We start from the raw sequence: 25,961 nt of genomic DNA on the forward strand, positions 1-25,961 counted from the left end.
CACTCTTTTTAAGTTGCTTGTCATGTTGAAGCCTTGATGTTGAAAAAGGCCCTTGTGAACTGTCAACGTGATTTTCCGTCTGTCCTTTTGTTTAGAGAATTAATTTCTCTGTGGAGAACACTTACACTATCGACAAATACTTGTCTTATGCGTATATTAAACAGCCTTTAGTTTTAGTAACGGCTTGGCACTTGGCAGTGGGAAAGACGATGCCTTTTGTTGGGTAGTTATTATATAGGACATTGGCCTAGATGGTCAGCTTAGAAATGCCTGCGGGTGTATTTATGGTAAACAAGGTTTCCACTCCAGTCACAGTTCTTCTCCTTCAAACACCCTTGCCCTTGTATGAAAGGACATGAAATGGTTTACACACACACAAACACACACACACACACACACACACACACACACACACACACACACACACACACACACACACACTCACACTCACACTCACACTCACACACACCCCTCAAAGGTCTCCGATTGATACGGAGTGTAATCTGGCTATGTTTGAATTGATTGCATATCCTTTTTCCTCCAATATTTGTTTCTATAGAAGAAAGTGTATCTGTATGAATTGTTACTAACTAATGGAATGGGCCACCTTTTGTAGCCGACGTGTGTAAAGCAGTCGGGTGACAACAAGGAACCCCTTAATTAAACCCAACTTGCACGTTGTCTCGTTGTCTTCTCAAGGCATTCCTTACAAACAAGTCACGGTCGGCGTTCCCAAGGAGATCTTCCAGAATGAACGCCGCGTGGCGATATCTCCGGCCGGAGTCCAGGCGCTGGTCAAGCAGGGTTTCAACGTGGTCGTCCAGTCGGGAGCCGGAGAGTCCGCAAAGTTCCCCGACGAGCAGTACGCCCAGGCGGGAGCCACCATCCAGGACGTCAAAGACGTGCTGGCGTCTGACGTGCTCGTCAAGGTAAGGGACGATGGGGGAGAACCAAGGGGCCAGTGAGACGCTCCAACGTTGAAGCACTGGGCCCTAGTGGTAAGAGGAATGACTGCAGGCGGACCCGTGGATTCATGACGAGGAAACCCCGTGCAGCTGGGGTTTCCGGTTGCACTTCCGCATTTGACCACCAAATGGGGGGGGGGTCTCTATCCTTCTTTATACTCTATGGGGAGAACAGGTGAGAGTTGCTTCCACAAGTTAGAGGGAAACGCATTGCACTTGTATTCCTCCCCCAACCAGTTTGGCCGTTTGTTCCGTTTACATACTGTCGGGAGGAAACCAAATAACTCTATTTTTGAGGTTTTAGATTTTTTGGCATAAATCAATGCTATTGAACACTCTTTACGTCTGTGTGTTGTTTCGAAAATATTGAACCAATGGAAAGTAGTAAAAAGTGATTTGGACAAAACCTCTTAAATCCATTGGACCCTCAAAATGTCTGCTAAAGCAACTAACTCCACCACGTCTCCCCCTCTCATGGAAGTAATTGACAATATGTGACAGGTGCCAGCAAAAAGTGCCTCAACTCGCCAGAACGAAATGGTCTAAATGGTCAAAATAAAATCGTTTTTTTTTTTATGTGTTTTTTTTTTTTTTTTCATATGAAGACAGTTTGAATGTTGAAGAAGGTTTTTATTCCAACAGATTGTTCATTTGGGCAAATTAAACGTATACATTTATATGTCAAAGTAGGCTTGTTTTTTAACAATGTTTTGGGACCGGAGAAGCGCAGTTCTGAGATTTGCATGTTGTTTTCGATTGGTCCTGGGATCTCTTTGTCCTGAGGTTTCACGCTCTGGTCACCGCCCATTAGCGTGCTTGTGTTTGTAAACAAATAATTATTCTACATGGCTATAGTATGGAGGAGCTTTTGGGTTATACTTTACAGGAAAATAAACAAAACCACGTAGCTACTCGCTCAAATACGCTTCCCAGCCTGGAAGCTATTTCTACCGTACTTCCACCATCACACAACAACAGGCTAAAAGCTAGCTAGCCTAGTTAGCTAGCTGTCGTGTGTTAACAGAGGGACATTGTCTTAACTGCTGAGATGTTGTCATAAGCATCTAAACACATGTTTTCACTCCTAAAATGTATAAAACTAATAATACATGTGAAACGTTGCCCGTTAGTGCTATATTGCTTCATAGCCATGGAAGTTATTGCTTGTTGCTGCTTGTTCCTCCTCCACCCGCGGCACAAATAGCCAAGAACACTCGTCTTTTCTTTAAATTATAACTCGCTCATTTTTTGCTCATTTAAAAAAAATCAAAATACTATATAAACTACGAAATTCGGGCTTTCATTTGGTATACAGATCGTTTGTGTAGGCCGTCTCTACGAAACGGTATCAAGTGAAAAGGAAATGTCGGGAATTCGTTTTGTGTAAAAGATTATCGTCAAATATATGGCCGTTAGTACTGTTAATTCAACATCCGGTGAGGGGAGGATACGGATTGTGTATGGAAATCAGCGCATACAGTGGGTGGGCTTTAGACCGGATGTAAGCCTTGCACACTAAATAGAAACCATGCAGGCATGTGAACGGATGTTTATTAAAAATAGCAAATCTACAAGCGCACAACGCATCATAGCCTGATGCGTCGGTTTTATTTATCTAAAATACTGGGTCAATTGTCTGACTTTGATTGCTGCCTTAAAGTACTGTAGACCTGCATAAAATGGTGTAGCCTACTGCAGCTATTTACAACACAATGTAAAAGCATTGGTCTAAAACTACATAGCCTATATCCATTGAAAACTCAGTTAGCCTACTAGTTACTTACTTACTTGTATTATTACAAAACATACACTAAACAACTTCAGTCCTACATTTCTTTACTTTAACTCAAGTAAAACAGTGTGTCCACTCAACTGTCATTGACAGGTAACCTAGTGGGGGAGTGGTTAGTGGGTGGGGGAGTGATTATGCAAGACATAGGGGTGTGGACAAGCATCTATTGTCACACCCATTCCAGAGGTGCTAAATCTGAAGAATCTTTGAAGGGAAATTTCTCTACTTTGCATTTGTATCTGTTATCTGTTTCAACAAGTTTTAGATGGTCATATCTCCTTCAGTTATTGTCCAATTTCATTGAATGATACATCATATGAAAGCTTACATTCTGTACTTTAATAATCTGTAATAATCTGTAATCTGTAAAAATCGAGTTGAGGACCAAAGTGCTGGCCTGTGTCACATATATATAAAGTTTCAACACCAACTTTGATGAGGCTGTATTGCTTTGTTTTAAATATATAAGGTTTTCTTAATTTCCTGAAAAATGTATATTTTTAATTTCCTGAAAAATGAACATTTTGGACCGACAGCTGAGATATGTTTATAGAGACTCATTCAAGGCGCTCCTCAGATATCGCCTTCACAAATTCGGTATAAATCTCGATTCCCAACCCATCCGCTTCGAATAAGGTTTTTATATTTGTATAGTGTATTCTTCTCAAAATGATATAGTGCAATTTTCGAGGTTAATCTGTGGAGTTACGATTCTTTCATGTCATCCTTTATCCAACCCACTCCTTTCTGCACAGGTGCGTGCTCCCATGACACATGAAATCGAGCTCATGAAGGAGTCTGCGACCCTGGTCAGTTTCATCTACCCGGCCCAGAACCCTGAGCTGATGGACCTGCTGTCTCAGAAGAAAGCCACCGTGCTGGCCATGGACCAGGTGCCCAGGGTCACCATCGCCCAGGGCTTCGATGCACTCAGCTCCATGGCCAACATCGCAGGGTAAGGCCACACACGCAGACAGACACCTGTATACAAGTTGCATGGTATATGTACTACTAACCATACTATCAGCGCATATACTTATGATAGTGTAGTGGTGATGACAAATGATATGCCTATGAAATGTCTGTCAGCAGGTTTAGCTGTTGATCTATATTATGTGTCAAGGGTATAGAGCGTCGCAGTCCCGACCCCTTTCATGACGACGCCAGGCCCAGGAAATGATTCCCCCATAGGCTTTTCAAAAAGTATTTATTTAAAAAGATATTTTAAGCGCCATACAAAGTCAACTCGAGTCGTGACAAATCATGACAACAAACACAATACTTTGGACCAAACAAATAATTACAAAGAAGAAAAACAAAAAAATAAGTATTTTAAACTGCCGTTTTTTTTCTTCTTTCTAATTATTTGTTCGGCCACAAAAAATCTTTGTCTATTCATTTCATGTATTAGTAGATGATCACAGAAAAAGAGAAGGCTCTTCATCAGGTCAAAACTGGAGTTCTGCCCTTTTCTGATGTCACTTTTGATCCCAGCACCTCCTCCACTAAGTGATGTGCGTATTTTACTATAGTTTTAGTAGATGATCTGCAAGGGGGCTGATCGTCACCTGCTCTTCCGTGACAAACGTATCCTCCCTGACAAACTCCTTACAAACAGCCGACACACGCAAACCTATTTCAAACATGCGTCAGTTATAGAATAAAGTATGGTGTATAAAGAGGTGAGGGACATTTGTGTTCGGGGTGCCGCTGGTGTTGAGCTCTGGAGGGAGACACCAGTCTCTCTCTGCTGTGATGATGAGATCTACAATAAAGAATGGAGTTTGAGCCTGTTTAACTTACTCATAGCAACATTAAAAAAGAAAACTTCCATTATAAGATCTAACATGGTGCACCATGAACACTGTTCAGCAACGTTCAACCAGAAAGAAGACGAGTTCGAGTTGAGCCGTTGCATACGCCTGTAAGGTCGTCGAGGCTAGGGCAAGCGCTACGGGCTAAGATGGAGTCTGAAGAGGTGGGTTGTCAGACTACGGCGGAAGATTGGGACTCAGTGATTCTGCAGTTCTGACTGCAATGGGAAGTTCATTCCATCGTTTTGGAGCCAGAAGGGAGAAAAGTCTGGGACGTGTGGAGCGTTGTCCTGGCTTTAAAAAAAAAATCATCCTACATTTTCACTAAAAGTGGCATTAAAAAGGTCTTAAATAAATAAATAAATAAATAAATAAAGAGGCTTCTGCTTTCTGCACACTTACACTATGATTAAATAGAGCGCCGAAGTCCTGACGTCACTCGCTCATCCCCTGGTTCACGGAAGTAATTTCTCTATGGGGAATAACATGGGGTCCTCTTAAAATTGTTTCATATACAGTAAGCATTGTGGTCCAAAAATAAACAAGCTGTCTCTGCACAGTTCTTATCCCATTCTGACCGGGCACCCATTTTGGTGTTGGCATCATGTTATGCTTTAGCTATTGAAAAATAGCAGATCTACAAGCTCATATCGCGCCACCGAGTGGCGCGATACGAGCTTGTAGGTCTGCTATTTTTGAAAAATTCGAAGAACGACTGACATTTTTAGAATCTGATCTCAGGTCAGAATGGGTTAATCAGACCAGTGTGTGTCCCGTGGAAACCTCGTATGAATCTGATCTCAGGTCAGAATGGGTTATATGAGGCGATCTAAAATCCCCCCTATGGGGATTACAATGCAAATAAAAAGTACATGAACCCGTGGATTTGCGCCCTCTACCGATATCGACGTCAGACTTCGGTGCTCTATAGGAGAGAGAAACTGTGTGGATTCATGGATTCCATACAAGGATGTAGATCATGTCCATACGATGACAACAATGTGCATGTTTTGTGTCATTTCAGGTACAAATCAGTGGTGCTGGCAGCCAACAGCTTCGGGCGGTTCTTCACTGGGCAGATTACTGCAGCTGGGAAAGTACCACCTGCAAAGGTGTGTATGATATATTTGTGTTGTGTGCACGTGAATTGCATCATGTGCCAGTATTGTTTTCACAGTGTATTTTTAACAGGTGGTGTTTATTTCACTGTGCGTGCGGCTATAGGTTCTGATCATTGGAGGTGGTGTGGCTGGTTTGGCAGCAGCTGGCACTGCCCGAGCGATGGGAGCCATTGTCCGAGGCTTTGATACAAGGTTTGTTTTTTACTAATTCCTCGTGTAAAAACGACGAATCCTGGATTTAAAAAAAAGTTATTCATCAGGTTATGTTAACTAGACCAAACCCTGCTATAGAGTTAGTCCCCCGGGGGTATATCATTTCTATACACTAAATATCTACAAGCTCACAACGTGTCGCGTTGCCATGTGTTTTGAGCTTGTAGATCTGGTATTTCCGAGGAATGTTTGCCCCCAGAATTGTCCCTCTAGTGTTCAAGTGCTTACTTCATATGGGTAAGTAAGTAAGTGACGTGCTGGTTATTTTTTTATATATATTTTTAGAAAGTATACAATCCTCCTAGTCTGATAGAAACAACAACTGAAATGATGAGCATTAAATGAGTAGCATTAGTAGCGTTAAATAAGCATTCAGTGATTTGGGTGATTTGGAAAAACCCTGGTCCGCCCCGGTAACAAGATGTGCACATGCACTCACTACAGGGGGGGGGGGGGGGGGGGACGGACGACACGGACACGCGACAGGCCAACAGCACACACACCAAGCACACTCTATAGTAGGGAGGGAGTCAAACAAAACAAAAAATAAGTGATATTTGAATTAAGTGTAACCACTGAATATACCATTAAACGACAAAATGTATGTATTATTTAACCGCATTCAGACACAAATGGAGAAAACGTATGTAACCCTTTATCCCTTGTTTACAGTGTAGACGGGCTCGATGAGATGACGTACACTGCAAACAGTTACAAACTGAGACCAACCCTATATGTTTGGACTAGTAGTGTCTGATGATGAGATTTGGGTTTGTCTCCTAACCGGCCACTAGATGGCAGCAACGAGCAGTGATGTAGTGGGACTGCTCAGCTCTCGCCCATGGACCCTGTACTGCCTACTGATGTTTCTGTGCTGTACATAATGTGTCCATTTCCGTAACCCGGTGAAATCTAAATCGTGGCATCCCTATTCGGGTGGAACATATTAAAATGGCAAATCTACAAGCTTACGATGTGTTGCACCGCGTGTTATTGTGAGCTTATGGATCTGCTATTTTCATGCGGCCCACCCATCTGATCACTTAAATGGTCATACAGTATGCTTGGGGGCCACAAACACTGTTTATAATAATAATAATAATCTTTATTGTCCCGAAGGATATTTGTCTTCACAATCTGTTCAACAGTTCAACACCCACATCAAAACAACACAGAGCACATAACACCAAGACAGTACAAAAAAAACAAAACATGAGGTCCCCACAAGCTGTGTACAGAACCATCCTATCGGCGGGGCAGTTTGTTTAATGCCGCGATGGCTGAGGGGACAAAACTCCTACTAAAACGGACCTTTTTCCAGGGCAAGGTTCTGTATCTTTGTCCAGATGGCATGAGGTTAAAGAAACGATACAGAGGATGGTCAGTGTCATTTGATATCGAGAGTGCTAGTCGTGTGATGGTGTTATTGTTCATATCAGAAAGTGTGGGTTTAGATTCTCAAGTGGGGCCAAGTGGGAAACTGTTCTTTCCCTCACAATGAATTACTTTGAGTCAACTTGGCTGTGTGTGGAGGAACTATCTTGCCACCTGAACGAAACCCCATTAAGACTGGTGTTACCTCAATAAAGGAATTGTTTCAACTCTTTACTTTCTTCTGTCCTCCTCCCAGAGCTGCAGCGTTGGAGCAGTTCAAGTCTCTGGGAGCAGAAACTCTGGAGGTGACGGACGTCAAGGAGTCGGGAGACGGTCAGGGAGGCTACGCCAAGACGATGTCCAAGGAGTTCATAGAGGCAGAGATGAAGCTGTTCGCCAAGCAGTGTCTGGATGTCGACATCCTCATCAGCACTGCTCTTATCCCTGGTACAGTGGCGCACGCACGCACTCGCACACGCACGCACGCACGCACGCACGCACGCACGCACGCACGCACACAGTTTTTCTCCTCTCCTGAACAGTTAGTCGCCATGATTGTCTCTGTATCAAAAAGAGTCACTAACGATAACTACTTTGGAATCCATTGGAACAGTATCATTCAGTGCCACTTAACACATTTAGTACATAAATCGTCTGGAAACGTCATAAGGATTGGAACCGAGAGGTGCCTTCGACGTCTGTGGACGTCCTAGCGACGTCCAAACGACACGGGGCGAGATAAGAATATTCAGAATTATTCCTATTTTTTTTTTTGGCATTTCGCTTTTCGCTTGCCGTATGCTAACGCTCTGTGCAACTATTAGCTTGTCATTGACTCCCATGTTAGCGCGGCGGAAAGAATGACTCGTATCTCCTCATCCAGGGCGCTCTCCGTGGTGATAAATGGATCGATATGCTGGCGCTTCATTTCTGCTCCTCATCCGTCTCTCCCGCAAAATATGAACGCTTTTTGGAGCGTATATAAATATATTAAGATGATCGGAGATTGTGAGGTCACTTTGTCAAGTCAACTTTTTTAAGAAAGTGTTTCCGGTTCATGGCTTTCAGAGTAAAAGCACTCAGACAAATCCGGCACCCCGGAGCTTCTATTTTGATGCACTTCCGGCACTTAAAGGGTTAACAGAGAAGCGACGTGCACATTGCGCAAGGTTTCCGCTTGACGGTGACACAACGCTTGTTGACTCTTCGGCCCACACATAATGACCCGTGGTTCGTTCCTTCTGTTATCCATGCAGGTATTAAGGCCCCCATCCTCATCACCACGGCCATGATCGAGAGCATGAAAGATGGCTCTGTGGTGGTGGACCTGGCTGCAGAGGCTGGTGGAAACATCGAGACCACTGTCCCCGGGGAGCTGACGGTACACAAGGTATGAACACCCCCCATACCTACACTACTGTACATAATAAGATACAACCGTTTAGCCCAATTAGACCTGACGCCAATTTTACAAATCAGTAGTTCTCAACATTATGTATTTGGACGCGGACCCCCATCTGAAAATGTTTTGTGCCAAGTTTCCCCCACGAGCGGGGCACACTTTTTTTTTTATTGGCTTACCATTATAACTCTATGCTTTCCATAATGTTGTCTGGTCGTATTCCGGTTATTTCTTATTCGGGGCGTTTCGAGAATATTTAAACTTAAAGGCGTGTTATTTAAATGACATTCATCAAAGCTCCGACCAGATCTAGGATGGGCTGTATATAGAATCACTTGATAAATGTCACGTTGACGTGGGCGCAGGCCAAACCCCACGCTCGAATTTAAGGCAGAATATACACTCTGCAAGACCTGATACGACGTCGTGTTTAGATCATCTTGGTTTTGATGTGTACAACGCAGGAATACACTGAGGAAGGTCTTCTAGCCAAAACATATTTCTTTGTTCCCTGCTAAAATAAATGCATACATAATCTCAACTGTTCATATTCTGTTCGTGCAGCTTCAAAAGGCTTATGAGCTATGATGACCTATAGGCCTCATTAGGGTGAGTGCTGCCGGTGGGGCAGAATTGTGTAATTAGTCATTAGCCTCCTCCTCGAATCCTGGTAGAATCAAACTGAGATTGCATTCATAGTGCAGCAGTAGTCCCACGAATCCCTAGGATTGTTTAATGTTTGTCCTTTTTCTTTGGTTTTGTAGTCACAAGAGACTAGTATTATAGTTGACGTCAACCATTATCTGTTGTGCGTTTTCATGAAGTACGTTTTCTTTGTGATTTTGCCGTAGGGAGTAACGCACATTGGCTTCACGGACCTGCCCAGCCGCTTGCCCACGCAGTCCAGCACCCTGTACTCCAACAACATCACCAAGTTGATCCGGGCCATCAGCCCCGACACGGAGAACTTTCACTTCAACGTCAAGGAGGAGTTCAACTATGGAACCATAGACCATGTCATCAGGGGATCTATTGTAATGCAGGTACTGTGCGAGGCCTCTCTTTACCGCTACAGGTATGCTGAACACATGCTTGACACCTTGAGGGCCTGGGGTTATTTAATCCATTCAATCAGAGCGCCCAGTGATTTATAGCAGCGGAGCACATTTGGCGACGGACCGGTTGTTCTCCCGGCTGTGGCTGAAGTAGTTTGATGTAGCCCAAACACTCTAGAGGCGATCGACAACGGGAGGTATGATTAATTCTACCGCGACGGGCCGCGGTGGGCCGTCTTAACACATAATCCTTTCTTAGAATTGGACGGAATGATTTAGAGTTATTAACGTTATAAGATTCTCGTCGGCTGAAATGGAGAGGGAACATTTTGGATGATGTCCCACTGTTGCGCAACATCAAAGGTTGCGCAACAGACGCTCCCAGCCTGTGGAGCGATGCGATCGGTTTTTATATCGATCTCCTTCCTATTAATCAATCTCCGTCTAGGGCATCGCGCGTAATTAATTAATAGGACGGAGACCTCCGTCTGGGGCCCTTAAACTGTTAACCACTTCAATCCTCTATGCTTATTGCTTAGCAGCCTGGCCGGACATGAGTTGCTTCTGTCCCCCTCCTCCTCTACACTAAATCTCTTCGACAAAGCTCACAAAAAAAATAACAGACTTTAGGTCTGCTATTTTTGGTGAACATTCCTCCAAAATTAGCAATGCTAAAATTCAACATTTGACACATTTCAACAGCCATTTCTTTTAAATACAAGGTGTTCATTTTGTATAGACAATTTTCATTTTACAGTATGCCCCATTTATTATTTGGATGCCATAACTGTATTTATTAATGTAGATATGGCTTCTAATCACAGTGTCATGCATGTCTGATTGTCTATCCTTTTTGCTTGCAATGATTGCAATGATTCCCTGCTAATTGTCTTCACTTCCATGTACTCCTTCCGTTTCCCCCTCTGTACCCCTCGCCTTCCAGGACGGGAAGAATCTGTTCCCTGCACCCCAGCCTAACAACGTTCCCGCACCAGCCCCTCTCATTAAGCCCAAGAGTGTCCAGGAGCTGGCCAAGGAGAAGGCGGCTCAGATCTCTCCGTTCACGGCAACAATGACCCAGGCTGGCATGTACACCGGAGGTGGGTTATTTACGCTGATACTCAGCCGTTGTTACTTTCTAGGACCCTCAGTCTGATATCCATGACGAACGAGACTTTTCTCTCGGACCCCCAATCAACACTATATCAGGGTTATTTTTAACTCTCTCTGAGTTAAAGACCCCTAACTCCACGTGGACGATGCCCCGTCATTGTTTCGCGACTTCTTCGTGGATCAACATTGCACAGAGAAATACACGGAAGACATATATATATATATTTTTCTCTTCATATCAGAACCGTGAGATCTAGGTTGAAAGTGGGCCAAAGTTTCACTTTAAAGCAACGGCCACAAATGGTAAAACAATACATTTAGAAAGGATAATAAACCCTAGAACAAACCGACGCGTATGAGGTGAGGTCGGGTCACTAAACAAGGTTTCAGCTCAAATCAGAGAGGCCCAGCCCTCCCTTTTTGGTTGGGTCAGGAAGGACTATTCCGGTCAAAGTCTCTTCTCACCACTGCTGGCATGTGGACCGGAGGCAAGTAGTGAGACAGGTAGATTACAGGCACACACACGCACGCACGCACGCACACACAGGCACAGACACCCTGTTAGTGCCAGGAAGTGTGCATTGTAAACGGTCTCCTGCTGCGTGTGTGTGTGTGTCTGAAGTGGCGCTGGCTGTAGAGTGGGCGGGTTCCAAAGATCGCCACGCCCCAGCTCAATGTACAGGCACAGTGTGGTGGTTAATGTGGTGGACAGCATTGTTTAGCTGTGATGCTGCCTGGTTTCCCTAAACCCAGACCCACCACCATGGATCTACTGCAGCCCGGCTGCTTTGTACACTAAACGTTTATTTTATCCAGGCCATACCATCCATCACATATTAGATTACACAGCACTGGTACATACAGCATGTACACAGTATGTATGTATGTGTACAGTATAGACCATTCTGTGTCTCTCTCTCTCTCTCTCGTGCGTGCACTGTATGCTAGGCCTGTCTTTTTGCCGTTTGTTTTCTATCGATGACGTTTTAGATTAACTGAAGAATCATAGTGTGTTTATAATATGCGTGTTATATCAACACAAAACATTCGAATAGATTTATTTTCTCCATAATTGACTTAATCAATTAGTGTGATTAACCACTTGAGAGCTATTTTATACGTGGTCATTCAACGCACAAATAGCGAATCATTGCACGGGAGCTTCTAATGAAATTGATTTTTATAAAATTGATTTCAACAATGTTGAATACCCTTTTTTATTTTATTAAAATACATAATGGTCGATTTGTTTTGATTGAGTGTTTTCACCATGTAATATCCACTGTGTGTGAGACAGTGTGGTGGTAACTAATCTAGTTGTCATATTATCTCCCACGCTCTGTCTGTGTGTGTCTGTGTGTGTGTGTGTGTGCCCAGGTCTCGCCACTCTCCTGGGGCTGGGCATTGCGGCGCCCAACGCCGCCTTCACCCAGATGGTCACCATCTTCGGCCTGGCGGGCATCGTGGGATACCACACGGTGTGGGGGGTCACCTCCGCCCTGCACTCGCCCCTCATGTCCGTCACCAACGCCATCTCAGGTGAGCCGCCCACACGGCCTTTAAGCAACTAGCCGACTATATCCACTAGATGACCTCGTTGTTGTTGTTGTTGCAGTATTTGTATGTACCCAGACATTGTAGCCAATCGCCCAAACTGTTGTTGACAATCGCCCAAACTGTAAGCAGTCAGAACTCCCACACAACGTCAGGTGGGAACTGTGGGAAACACCCCCTGTCGGGTGAAAAGTAGTGGCTTGCTCTCGCTCCTCATGCATTGAAGAAAGCGTGAGCTCAGTTCAGGGCTCTCCACAGGTTGGCAGAGGGACAGTAGAACAAAAAAAAAGATTGATGGTGAATTATGTAGAGGTCAGATGGATGGTAAAGAGAGATAATTGAGCGTGTTTAAAGATTCCACTCAACACGTTTCCGAAAATTGAAAGAATTGTGGATCCTTAGCTCACAACCGCTATTTATTTTTATTTTTGCATGGACTGACCTACACGATAAACAAATGGCTAAAATAGCCATATATAATGTACACCAGGGTTAATGTGTCCAACTGTGAACTCCTTATGTGACCATTTGGTTCCATCCACTCTCTCTTGGAGTGGAGCGAGGATTGGACTGTGCGTGCCGGCACTATTTGGACATGTCAGTCATTGTAACACGCAGAGGGCCGTGTCCTCTCCCTTACCTCCTTATTAACACCCAGGGGTTACGGGGTGACAGACCTAAGTGCGTGTGTGTGTGTGTGGCATGTATGTGTGTGTTCCCGGGGCTTTGATCACCCTTAAAAGCACATAGGAGTCGGATGTAACATGCGGCCTGTGATCTTTGGCACTTTGGGTATAGGGCTTTGCCTAGTTAACTAAAACACACGCACGCACACACACACACATACACACGCGCACACACACTCGGACACACACACTCGCACGCCACTCGCAGCTAGACATCAGAGCAATCTGTTGCGGTGTCGGCTCACCCAGTAGTAGAACAGTCCCATGGAGTTTTCACTTCCCCTTAACCACTTATGCTCTCTATATATACTGTCTTTTAGGGATGTGCCGATGAGACATTTTGGACGATATCGATATCCGATATAATTAATTGCTGTTATGGTCGATAACCGATATTACCGATGTCGATATGATCTAATTCTGTATTGAAAAAATATAATCATTTTTGTCCATTCTGAAAAATACATGTAACAGGGTATCTGCACTCCAGGCTTAGGCAAGTCAGATTTAACTTAAATAAGTTATATTTAATATTGTGAGCTCGTAGGTCTGGGGTAACTCGTTGTTGGGAGGGAAAGAGGGCTTTATCAATTTAGGTGGGGTAACTCGTGTTAGTGGGTTCAAAGTGTTGGGATAATGTTGGAATTGTGAGGGCGGGGAAAAACCGACTATCGTCACAGTCGAGCTTTTTACACCACCGTGTTCTCCCCTTTTAGCCTCTTTCTGGCTCCGTCCCGACTTCGTTCACTTCATTACCACGTCTCGTCTTCTCGCCAGTCATTGTCCGCACCCCGTTGTCAAGTCCTCAAGTTCATTGAAGTTGACGAGGCACTTTATTTGACGAGCTCACTTAACAGAGGCATTATTATACGATGGTTTATTATAGGTTCAAGTCTGGGAGTATGAATTTGAGTGGAAAACGCTACAAGAGTGAGACGTCAACAGAAAAGTACAACATGGACTGGGCAGTCGGCAGGCATTTAAAGCCGGTTGAAGATTAATTTGAGGGGTTCTGCTCTTTGTTTATGGGATATCTCTGTTCTTCCACCTCCCCGCCGCTGTGCCCAGGTCATTTTGCCCTGCATATCTTGGCATGTTCTTATTACCAATAGCCTTTTGGTTTCGCCACTGGCTGACTGTGGTTACGGAAAGATTGAAACCAGTGGAATTCTATAGTTGTTGTGCCAGGCATCATAAAGACACACAGGTGCATGCGGGCGCACGCACGCACACACACACACACACACACACACACACACACACACACACACACACACACACGGACAGACATTAGGGAATCCTGTTGGAATTTGGGGGTTGAGTGAGGGACAGTTATATTTTCTATGGGGAGTATTACAGTGTTACAACTGGTAGTCATCATCGTCACAGGTGGGTTATCTTGAATCATCTAGCCACTGGCTTTATATCCATTGAAATCAATATCTGGTGTCTGATGAAATGCTTTAATCTACTTGAGAGGGACTGATTCAGTGTTGGCCAATGGCCACTTATGTTTCTGTTGTCCTGGTAGGTGGGATTTGTCATAGAGATAGCATGTACATAAACCTCTGGGATGAACATTCCACTTCGTTACGTGCGTGTGTGTGTGTGTGTGTGTTTACTTGTATTACTGACTGTACTTAGTTGTGAGAGCCAAACGGTCTCACTTCCCACATTCACACACCAATGGTGGCGAGCTCACACCGACCGGACTCATTGGAGGCAGTGTAGGGTTCAGTGTCTTGCCCAAGGACACTTCGACCGGAGGAGCCGGGTTTCGAACCGCCGAACCAGGGATCATTGGACGACCTGCTCTACCTCCTGAGCCACATGCAGCCGCCCTAGTACTGTGTCTGCTGGTGTTTTCATGCCCGGCACTTGGACTGTGACTGTTTCTCTGTTGTAGAGCATATTCATTTATTCTCTACATTTGGAAGGTTAAGCTTTTTGAAATGGGTCAGTGTAATCAGTCTGCCATTAATATGCCATTACAGGCTGTTTTCTTTTATGTTGGATTGGCAATACTATGCCAAAGAAAGAGTCAATGAATCTAAAGGTGATTTTTCTCTCAAGTGACATGGTTTTAGTGAAGTGCTGCTTCATTACAACTTCATATTAGAGGTAGAGAAATTACATAGGCCGCCATAGAAACCTTCATTTCATTTTTCCTGCATGACATGTACTGTATAGGAACAGATGGAATCACAGTTGTGTCATGAATTTGAAGCTGCATTCACACCAGACACGAGAAAAGTAATCCCGTTGCTTTAATCTCTGGTGACACGTCGTCATTTTCACTTGATCTGTCCCCCACCCCCCCCCCACTCACACCTTTGAGAAGATTTCAAGCCTCTCAAGAGGCTTGAGTTGAAAGTTGCGCAAGATCGGGCCGATCTGGGCGAAATAGTCATTGGGTCATTTAAAGTTTTTCTTTATTCTTTATTTGTATTCATATAAATATTGTATTGTAAAATATATGTCTATTATTTTTTATATATTGCACGTACAGCACAGTATACATGACGCATTCTGAAGCTGTGGATTCACTGATGCTAATGGACGACGTGTTCCTTCCATGCAGGGCTGACGGCTGTGGGTGGTCTGTCCCTGATGGGAGGAGCCTACACCCCAGAGACCACTGCCCAGACACTGGCTGTTCTCGCTGCCTTCATCTCCTCCGTCAACATTGCTGGTGAGACACACACGCACGCACGCACACGCACGCACGCAGACAGACACCCTTTGCCAATTACAGCAACTTTCAGCCAATACAATTTCAACCGTTAGCCGAAGATTGAAGTGGTTTTTTTAATCAATTATACAATAACATGCTTTCGAACCAAAACGCTGCAGCTGTCCCCCTTTATTCTACTCACCTGCTTAAACCAGAGTCTGTGGCTTTGGCTTTAGACCACACATACACACACGCACGCACACGCACGCACGCACGCACACACACGTGCACACACACATTCATCCCCGCTATTACCCGTAATAATTCTCATTAGAATGACAAAGTGTTCCAGTAGCTATTAGAATACTCATCACTTCATAACGGTCCTCTGGAACACTTGACTGTACCTCCAGGGCAGGGCTGTGAACCACTTCTCGGTTCACAACGGATCTGCAAGCTCACGGTGCGACGACGGCGGCATGAATCGAGACTTAACGAGGAGACTTTGATGCAGACGTTTTGGGAAGGCTATAAGAGACACACGTTGCATTCTTTCAAAGACGTTTTCATCCAGACATCTGAGGCCACTTTGGTTCCAAGGTGTCGGCCCATTTGGGCCGCGTGCGTCAAAGAGTTCTGAAGAGCTTGTCGTCTGCGCGAGATCCCCAGAACGCACCCAGGGGTCAGGGGTCGCGGCGAGGCTGTGAATCCCGCCGCGGTTCCTATGGCAACGACCGTTAAAACCACTTATTAGTCCCTCAGATCTACCTTTAAGTTTTCCCTCCGACAAAAGCGTGCCAGAAATACCACAACATTTATAGAAATACCTATTCTCTCTTTTTTTTTTTTTTTTTAAGCACCAGTTGTTTAATTTCAATTTTTTTTTTCTTCTTCTTTATGTTCACTCGGTGGCTCGATTCCACATGCACAACTCTAAGCGGTCTACCACACTACCCATAAACGCCTTAGGGGAACAGAATAACCAACATTCCTCTGTGAGGTCTGGGAAGAGCCCCCCCCCTCCCCCCACACACACACACACGCATATACACACACCACACCAACCCCTCACCGAACAAGCACCTACATACCCCTCTCCGATCCGATCCTTTTTACTGTGCCACAAACATAACACTGAAGTTCACTTTCAATAAACCCAGCGTCTGAAGTGTATAGTCTTTCAGACGCCCGCCTCCCCCGTCCCCCCGTCCCTGTGTCTCCACTGTGTTCAGCGGTAGAAAAGGGCAACGGAAAACTCCTGTATGGATGAAGTGCCGTTTTTTATTCAGTTGAATCGGAGCATGAATCGGGAATCTCTGTTCGCTCCACATTTTCATTTGATCTTCTTTCTTCCTTGTATTTGACTCACTGTGGGGCAGTGGAATTAGGAATATGTATATTATTGACAGTTACAGTAGCCCTGAGTGAACACCCTGAGCGGCAAGGACAGAGATTGATAAAAAGGGCGGAGATTATCGATATCAAAACCGATTGTATCGCTCCACAGGCTGGCAGCGTCTATTGCGCAACATTCAATATTATTTTCCGGTGGGATCGGAAATCTTTAAAACGTGAATAACTCTTGATCTAAATCATTCCGTCCAATTCTAAGAAAAGATCAGATGTTTTAGACGGCCCACAGGGCTTAAAGTTCTCCGTCTTGGGGACGGATTTCAGTCCTGAGGATTTCATAGGGGTCATTTTATGAGATCAGAGCAGATTTGCAAGAAATCTTTTTCAATCTTGGGAATTTGTTTGGCTTTAAGTCCTGCGCCCATCGAGGAGCCGGCGCTAGTCGCGTTAGAATTAATCATACCTCCCGTTGTTGTCGATGGCCTCGGGAGTGTTTTGGCTACATCTAGCTACTTCAGCTACATCTGGGATAGCATCCGGTCTGTCGCTAAAAATGTGCTCTGCTGCTATAAATTTCTGGGCGCTCTGATTTAATGTATTAAATAACCCCGGGCGTTCAGGTGGGTTGCCAATCCCACTGTATATAAAAGAGCCCATTTATCAGCTTCAGTTTTAGAGAGTTCAACTTCCAATTTTTCTCTATTTCTTGTTTTGTTTCATACATTCCAATTCCGTATGTTTATCCTGTTCCCGGAGTGTTCTCTCTCCTGGTTGGATGAAAAAGATTTGTATAACCTTTTTAACCCATTCAGGACAGGAACCCCTTTTGGTGTAAGCATTATGTCATACTATTACAAAATAGCAGATCTACAAGCTCATAGCGCGGCACCGAGTGCCGCACTACGAGCTTGTAGATCTGCTATTTTTTTAAACTCGTGAAAATGTGGCGCAGATCTTTGAATATATATATTTTTTTCAGAGCAAATGTTTTTAACTCAAATCTTTGCTTCTGGGTGGTCCCTGGAACAACATATTTTCAGAGGGGGGTCCGCGGCCAGATACAGATAATTCTGGGGGTCCTTAGTCCTTAATAGTTTCAGCACCACTGACGGAAACATAGTTTTTTTTTTTCAGAAAACTGTTAGGATTTAGAAGCCTTTTTTATCGTTTGGTCTCCTCCTACGTCACCTTTAAGGTGTGCAAGAGTCTTTCTTTTTATTGTACCAAACTACCAAGGACTGCGCAAGTGTTCATATTATTGTGTCGCCATAATAACTCATTTTGCTGGGGTTTGCCCCTCCCAAGGACCCCCTGAGGATCCATAGACCCCACTTTGAGAAGCAATGCTTCGCAGGCTTTGCGTTCAGGCTGCCAGTGATAACTAGTAGTCTTATTCTTCAAAACTATTTAAATATAGCTCCCGAGAAATGCCTTATAAATAATGTATTAAAAAAAAGCTCCCTGGCTTCTTGCTCTTGTTCAAATTTCCGTCCTGCACATTCCTCCATCCTTAATATATTGACTCAGATCGTACTGAAGTAATAATAGTCAGACTGTTATTACTGCTGTGTTTTAACTGGGGGAGGACTGAGCTCTAAATTTAGATGAGCAGCTGGAGAGAGACAGGTAGGAGCGTACGTGTGTGTGCACGCGTGATGTGTGAGGGGGGGGGGGGGAAAAGTGAGAAGCCGTAATGTGATCGTCCCTTTACTTGTAAAGAATAATGTCTGGTCTTGGTTTGATACTTTCGGTGGTTTCTCGTTAAAATATTTACACTGCCATGAAGCACTCTCTGATTAACCACATTTTCAACCTGCCGTCCCTATTTTGGGCAAACATTTCCAAAGTATTCAGTTTAAGTATTTCAACGCCGGGGGGGGGGGGGGGGGGGGGTAGAGATTCCATTTGGCGGTGGAGATTCAGGTAGCAGGTGCGCCAGCCCGAATTGCAAAATGATCGTTTTGGTTGAAAGTGAAACTAATCGAGCCCCCTGCTCTGTGGAGGCCTATAGCGAGGCCTACTAGCCCCCTGCTCTGTGGAGGCCTATAGCGAGGCCTACTAGCCCCCTGCTCTGTGGAGGCCTATAGCGAGGCCTACTAGCCCCCTGCTCTACCGAGTCCTAGCGAGGCCTACTAGCCCCCTGCTCTGTGGAGGCCTATAGCGAGGCCTACTAGCCCCCTGCTCTACCGAGGCCTAGCGAGGCCTACTAGCCCCCTGCTCTGTGGAGGCCTAGCGAGGCCTACTAGCCCCCTGCTCTGTGGAGGCCTATAGCGAGGCCTACTAGCCCCCTGCTCTACCGAGTCCTAGCGAGGCCTACTAGCCCCCTGCTCTACGGAGGCCTATAGCGAGGCCTACTAGCCCCCTGCTCTACGGAGGCCCAACGAGGCCTACTAGCAATGCCATAAGTGTTTTGATTAGATTAGCAGGAGGTTGAATTCATGTTTTATTACGCGCCCGATCATGCCCATTTCATCGCATTATGAGCCATAATGTCACTAAAGACGGCGTGCATGCATGCGTGCACGTGGGGATTTGGCTGTTCTTTACGTGGAGTTTTTTTTTTAAAACACTCGATTAATGGCAATTAATCAAATCTCGTTCTCTCGGGCATGGCAACCTGACAAAGGTAGATTAATGTCATTATCTCGGGCATGGAGTTGAAACGGTGGGAAAATGTACAGTACATGTACAGTAGGGCTTAAGTGGTTTGATTCCTAACATTGGGATCCATTGGTCTACAAACGCCTGTCGACTTGAAAGGAATCCCTTTTTTTTTTCACTCAACCACTATTACCACCCTGTCTCTCACCCTGTCTTTCCAACCTCACAATCACCAACACTTTGGATCCAGAGTGATTCACGCAAGGTACCGTAACACATCAGATGCATCACAGTGCTGGTAATCTAGGATCACAGGGAGACCAAGAACCTGGCATCAGTCTACTCTAAACATTATAAGAACACATTATAACAATAATAAATACCAATCTGTACATTGAACACTCTAGGATACCAGCAGGTCAACATGATGAACCCTGCATCTGTCCACCGGCTTCCAATGTCGACCGATAATCACCAATACTGTATGTTCCTTATCAGCAAATATGGACATGTCCTACATGCTGCCTACCGCCAGTAGACGACTAGGTAAAGCGGAAGTGAAATTATATCTCACTATACTACTTATTACTACTTAAAAACGTTGGTTACTTACGCGGCCGGTTAAGGCTGGGGTTAGGGTTAGATTTAGGGTTAGTGATAGAGTTAGTAGTCGGACAACAGGACCTCGAACAGTAGCTGATAACGACGTCAATAAAGGGTATGCGCGTGACATCATCATCATCATCATACCCGGAAGTTATGCAGGAACGCCTACTGAGTGGCAAAAAACAACTTTCTGGCCTTTCTGACAGCCCATACATCCAAACAGAAAAGTCCTATCTGATTGTATTATACAACGTTAAATCGTCTGATGACATCCAAAACAGCAAATCTGTCTAATGACATGTAAATGACCGGTTTTAACTCTCTCCTCTCCCTCTCCGTGGCCCAGGTGGTTTCCTGGTAACCCAGAAGATGCTGGACATGTTCAAACGGCCCACCGATCCTCCAGAGTACAACTACCTCTACCTGCTTCCCACCGGCGTCTTCGTCGGAGGCTACGGCGCCGCCCTGCAGGCCGGATACAACATTGAACAGGTGTGACTTGACAGTGTGGTGGGTTTACTATACAATGGGGCTGTGAGCCCTGGCACCTTTTTACCTGGGGAAATAACTGTACTAGCAAAAAACTTTACAGATTGAAAGAGGATAATTCACTACCTTTTTTTCACTGCCGACTAACTAAATGTAAACTAAATGAAAACTAAGCTATGATGACTAAAACTGAGACTAAATGCATTGACAATTTCGTCAACTAACGATACAAACTAGACTAAAATGCTAGGAAGGGACTAGTGGACAAGAGATCCAGTCATTTTACAATTGGGTGCATGCTGAAAATAGCAGATCTACAAGCACACAACGCGTCGTGCTGTGAAGTGTTGTGTGCTTGTACAGTAGATCTGCTATTTTCAGCAAGTGTAAAATCAGTCATTACGACAGCAAAAATACATTTTAGTCGACTAAATCAACTGTAGATTTAGTCAACTAAAATCTTATGATATTTAGTAGACTAAAACTAGACTAACACTAAAACATTCCAGGTGAATAGGAAGGATGAATGAATAAAGGAATGAATAAATGGATGGTGCGAAGTACTTCCATGCTGTGTCCATTGACCTGACCTGGTGTCATTATAATTCTAGCTGGTAGCCTCTGCTCTAAAATCCCTTAGTAAACATGTGCTGGCCTTTTAGGCCCCTTTCCAGTCATTCCACATCCTTACCCTTGATCGTGCCGTTCTTTCCTTTTAGATGATGTACCTTGGTTCAGGCCTGTGCTGCGTGGGAGCCCTGGCAGGCCTGTCCAACCAGAAGACGGCCCGTCTGGGGAACACCCTGGGTATGATGGGCGTGGCAGGGGGCATCGCTGCTACCCTGGGTGCCCTGAAACCCTGTCCCGAGCTCATGGCACAGATGGGCATGGCCATGGCCATGGGTGGCACAGTCGGTGAGTGTTTGTGTGTGTTTTTTGTATGCGTCGACTCGTGACTGGGGTTTGTGACTTTTCTTGTGTGGGTAATTGATAAAACGGCGACCGAGTAGCTCCGTTCTACAAGCTCAAAACACGTCACGAGCTTGTAGACCGTCTGTTGCAGTGGTTTTCAACCCTTTTCATATCGAGGCCCATTATTTATTGGGTATTTGAGCCACGGACCACCGTTTGATGAGATTTAGCCTCTTAAGACACAAAACTGAAGAATATTTTGTCATCGTTGGCTAAGATTTTGTCCACAATTCAATATGCTGTTGGCAAACGTTAACGTTAAAATAAGAATTCTTCTACATTCTGTAATTGTGTAGACTTCTTGTAAGTAATGCAGATGTTTAACAATAAAGTAACTCTTGAGAACGTAAAATAAAACCCAAATGGATCTATAAGGGTCCATTTGGTTACCAACTCTCCAACATTTAGCCGGGGACGACCTGGAACCCCCTCAAGGACCACTGGTGGTCCCCGATAGGGTGGTTAAGTGCACATGTTTTTTTTTTGCGTGATGTCTGTTTGTCTGGTCTTAGCTCGGGCCATATGGAGCAACACAGGTGTTCTGCGTTCTGTGATGTTTACATCAAACACAACGTGACTAACCTCGCTCTGGGCAGATGCTGGAGCTTTGTGGGAATGGTCAGCATCGTGTCTGAGTCACTCTCTCGCTCTCTCATTTCAATTTGAATGCTAATTGTTCCAGTAACAAAGCTTAAACCCAGACTAAACTCTACAATCAGACCAACGGTGCATTTCCAGATGCCCCGCGTTAACCTTGCAAGGCCCCCAGCGATCACCCCCCCCCCCACACACACACACACACACACACACACGAACACGCACACATACATTTACACACACGCACAGACAACACAAATATTGGAGGCCCACTCACAAACACGGAATTCCACCAAATTATCCCACATCGGCAACACCTGGTTCCACAGAGCGAGCGACCTGTAACTGTTTCCCAGCACCACCACATTGTGTGTGCGCACAACTGCGCATGCATTGTGGGTGACTAAATGGTTGTCATTGTATCTGCACACAAACCTTTTTGTTAGGTAGTTCTAAAAAGTGTGCTTAAAACACCTGTTTAAGCATTATGTTATACTTTAGCTATTTTTAAAAATCGTGAAAATTAATATATATATTCTTTCAGAGTGAACGTTTTTAACTCGTATATTGGCTTCTGGGGGGTCCCTGGAACAACATATTTTCAAATGGGGATTGGTGGCCAATTACATAATATTCATGGGGGTCCTTGACATGATATAGTTTGAGCACCACTGACATGGAAACATGAGGTTTTTCAGCAAACCGTTTAGAAGGCATTTGTAGAATCGTCCTCGGGTCTAAATGGGTTAAAACATTCTGTATCTGTCCTCTCTCTCTCTCTCTCTCTCTCTCTCTCTCTCTCAAGGCCTGGGTATTGCTAAGAAGATCCAGATCACAGATCTTCCTCAGCTGGTCGCTGCCTTCCACAGCTTGGTTGGACTGGCCGCCGTGCTGACCTGCGTGGCGGAATACATGATCGAGTTCCCCCACTTTGCCACGGACCCTGCTGCCAACCTGACCAAGATCATCGCTTACTTTGGCACTTTCATCGGCGGTGTCACGTTCAGTGGCTCCTTGGTGGCGTATGGCAAACTGCAAGGTGAGTGCCTGTGGAAACGTGTGTGTGTGTATGTGTGTGTGTGTGTGTGCGCACGATTCATGCACAGCTAAACTTAGTTTACTTAACACTTTGTGTTCCCAACACGTCCTTAGAATTACCCCCGTAGGAAGCCCATGACGTCTTGGCCATGCCTTCTTCAGTGATCCTACACATGTTTTGCGCTCGCTCACTGCCGTCCACGACTAAACTGTCTCTTTACTCTAAATCTACGGCGCTCTCCATGGTTTTGATCAAACGACGATGTTCTGTCTTCATGTCTGACTCGTTTGGAATATAACCGCTTCTAGAAAGAGAGACCAGATGTGACGGCGCGAGGTAGGTAGTAGTAACGGAAGATTATGCCTTCCCGGTTTTGGGGCGTATTTATGTTTGAAAAATCCCGGCGCACTGGAAGTGTTAACACGCAGCTGTAGACTAGAGCAGTGGTTCTCAACCTGTGGGCTCCCCCACATCATTTCTAATTGTTTGTCGAAATAATAATGAATTGCATTTTTATAGCGCTCAAAGCACTTTACAGTCGAACCGCCGACACAGGGATCATTGGACGACCTGCTCTACCTCCTGAGCCACAGCAAAAAGTGTTTTGCTTCAACTCCTACAATTCCAAGTGCTTGAGTTCTTGTCGGAGTGGGGGTCCCCCATCCCCCCCCCCCCCCAGTTTATTGGGGGTGGGGGTTGCAGCCTTAAAAAGGTTGACAACCACTGGACTAGATAACATAAGGTTGCTGGTTAAATCCCCTTGGACCCGACGGGGAGAAATTGCTCCTCCACACAGTTCACTTCACAGTAACCACAGTGATAAAGTGTTCAAGGCTGATACTAATTGAACATCATGGTTCTGAGGAAACCTCACCTGCAATTCATTACAGCACAAGGACAAAACCACACTGTGGAGCAACATGGTGGTGGTCGCTATTAATGGAGAACAGAAGATTTGTCATGCAATTCCCATAAACAGGTTTTGAAATGTGCCGCTTCATTCTACAGTATGCTTAAACCACTTTAAATGTTGTGCATGTCATGGTGGACAATGACCGTTTTAAAAATGTTTTGATAATTTATGTGTGATACGTATACAGTATATTGTGCTTAAATGCGTGGTTATAGTTCAAAGTACAACTTCAGAAATGTTGTGTCAATGGGTATACACTTTGTGAGCCCACGCAAAACTTTCCAAAAATCACTTTCACCTAGAAACTCCATTCACACCTTTTATAATTCAGCTGACTGTGGAGACACATGCTGGAACTTTTTACTTTGAAATGTTTTATAGTTTCTGAGTTATTTAACTTAAACGCCCAATGCATTCTCAATGGCAATAACACACACTTTGGCACCACGTATTAACGTACATAATAAAGAATCCCACAGACGTCTTGGGCACAGCACGCGGGGTAATACCAAAGACGTCCACTTGGGCACAAAATGTGAAACTGCTCATGACAGAACGTTCCGCCATATAGAATCCAACCAGCAACCGCTTTTGGCGGAACGTTCTGTCATATAAGCTTTATTATTGATATCAAACCGGGTTGCTTGGCCTTTCCTTCTTCAGCGATCCTAGACAGGTTTTGCACGTACGCACTGCCGTTCACCTCTTGTATACAGGCGGACTAAAAAGCTGAAAAACGTGTTAATTGACCAAACCATGGAGAGCTCCGTAGATTAGGAGTTATTCAGCTTTTAGTCTGCCTGTATAATGGGAGGTGGACGGGACCGCTGTTGCGCAACCCGGTCTAGGATCGCTAAAGAAGGAAAGGCCGAGCCAAAATAATAATGACAAAAATAGAAATCAGCGATCCGGTTTGATATCAATAATAAAGCTTATCTGGCGGAGAATTCCGACAGGAGCGGAAGGTTATTAACATTCCTTATGGCGGAGCATTCCGCCAAAAGTAGGGATTGTGTTAAGTGTGGGGCCCCCAGCCCGCGCCAGTTTGCCCATGTATGGTCTAATTTATTTGTCTCTTCTTCCTCTGGCCCCGTCCTACATTATATGGTGTTTTGCAGGCGTTCTGAGCAGCTCTCCCTTGATGCTGCCTGGTCGTCATGTTCTGAACGCCAGCCTGATGGCAGCCAGCATTGGAGGGATCATTCCATACATGATGGATCCCAGCTACACCATGGGCATCACTTGTCTCGGATCAGTCTCTGCCCTCTCCGCTGTCATGGTATGCTGCGCACGTGTGTGTGCATGTTTGTGGTGTGCGTGTGTGTGCATGCAGACTTTAATGTCTGCATGCGCTAAAGTTCTCAGTCGCCAACAACTGATTTCAGTCATTTGGATTCCATAGAATGCCAGAATGCCGTGTTTTGCGCACACAGCCCGTCTACAAGCTGTTTTTGGTTATTTAAATCAAATACCACCACAGTGGGGGGGGAAAGCGGCACTCCAAAATATAGGCTGCAAGACTTTTAAATCTCCTCCGAGGAAGGCTGAGGCCGAAACGCCAAAGCGTTTCCTTTAGTTTGGAGTGCCGCTTTGGCCACCTGGGTTTTATTTGATTTAAGTTCTAATTG

General features: G+C 44.9%; 1 protein-coding gene across 1 annotated transcript in view; it reads left to right on the top strand.

Annotated features, from left to right (window-relative positions):
- Positions 1 to 25,961, top strand: part of nnt (nicotinamide nucleotide transhydrogenase) — a 58,071-nt gene that overhangs the window by 4,680 nt on the left and 27,430 nt on the right. The window contains exons 3-16 of the mRNA XM_080756626.1: positions 700 to 929; positions 3,513 to 3,712; positions 5,596 to 5,683; positions 5,796 to 5,884; positions 7,536 to 7,726; positions 8,536 to 8,669; positions 9,533 to 9,724; positions 10,680 to 10,836; positions 12,227 to 12,388; positions 15,671 to 15,781; positions 20,670 to 20,815; positions 21,532 to 21,727; positions 23,187 to 23,420; positions 25,452 to 25,612. Coding sequence (XP_080612752.1) covers positions 700 to 929; positions 3,513 to 3,712; positions 5,596 to 5,683; positions 5,796 to 5,884; positions 7,536 to 7,726; positions 8,536 to 8,669; positions 9,533 to 9,724; positions 10,680 to 10,836; positions 12,227 to 12,388; positions 15,671 to 15,781; positions 20,670 to 20,815; positions 21,532 to 21,727; positions 23,187 to 23,420; positions 25,452 to 25,612 — 2,291 coding nt within the window. The remainder of the gene's footprint in view (positions 1 to 699; positions 930 to 3,512; positions 3,713 to 5,595; positions 5,684 to 5,795; positions 5,885 to 7,535; positions 7,727 to 8,535; positions 8,670 to 9,532; positions 9,725 to 10,679; positions 10,837 to 12,226; positions 12,389 to 15,670; positions 15,782 to 20,669; positions 20,816 to 21,531; positions 21,728 to 23,186; positions 23,421 to 25,451; positions 25,613 to 25,961) is intronic.

Source organism: Protomyctophum bolini, assembly GCF_963924005.1.
Source record: "Protomyctophum bolini genome assembly, chromosome: 22".
Classification (NCBI taxonomy): domain Eukaryota; kingdom Metazoa; phylum Chordata; class Actinopteri; order Myctophiformes; family Myctophidae; genus Protomyctophum; species Protomyctophum bolini.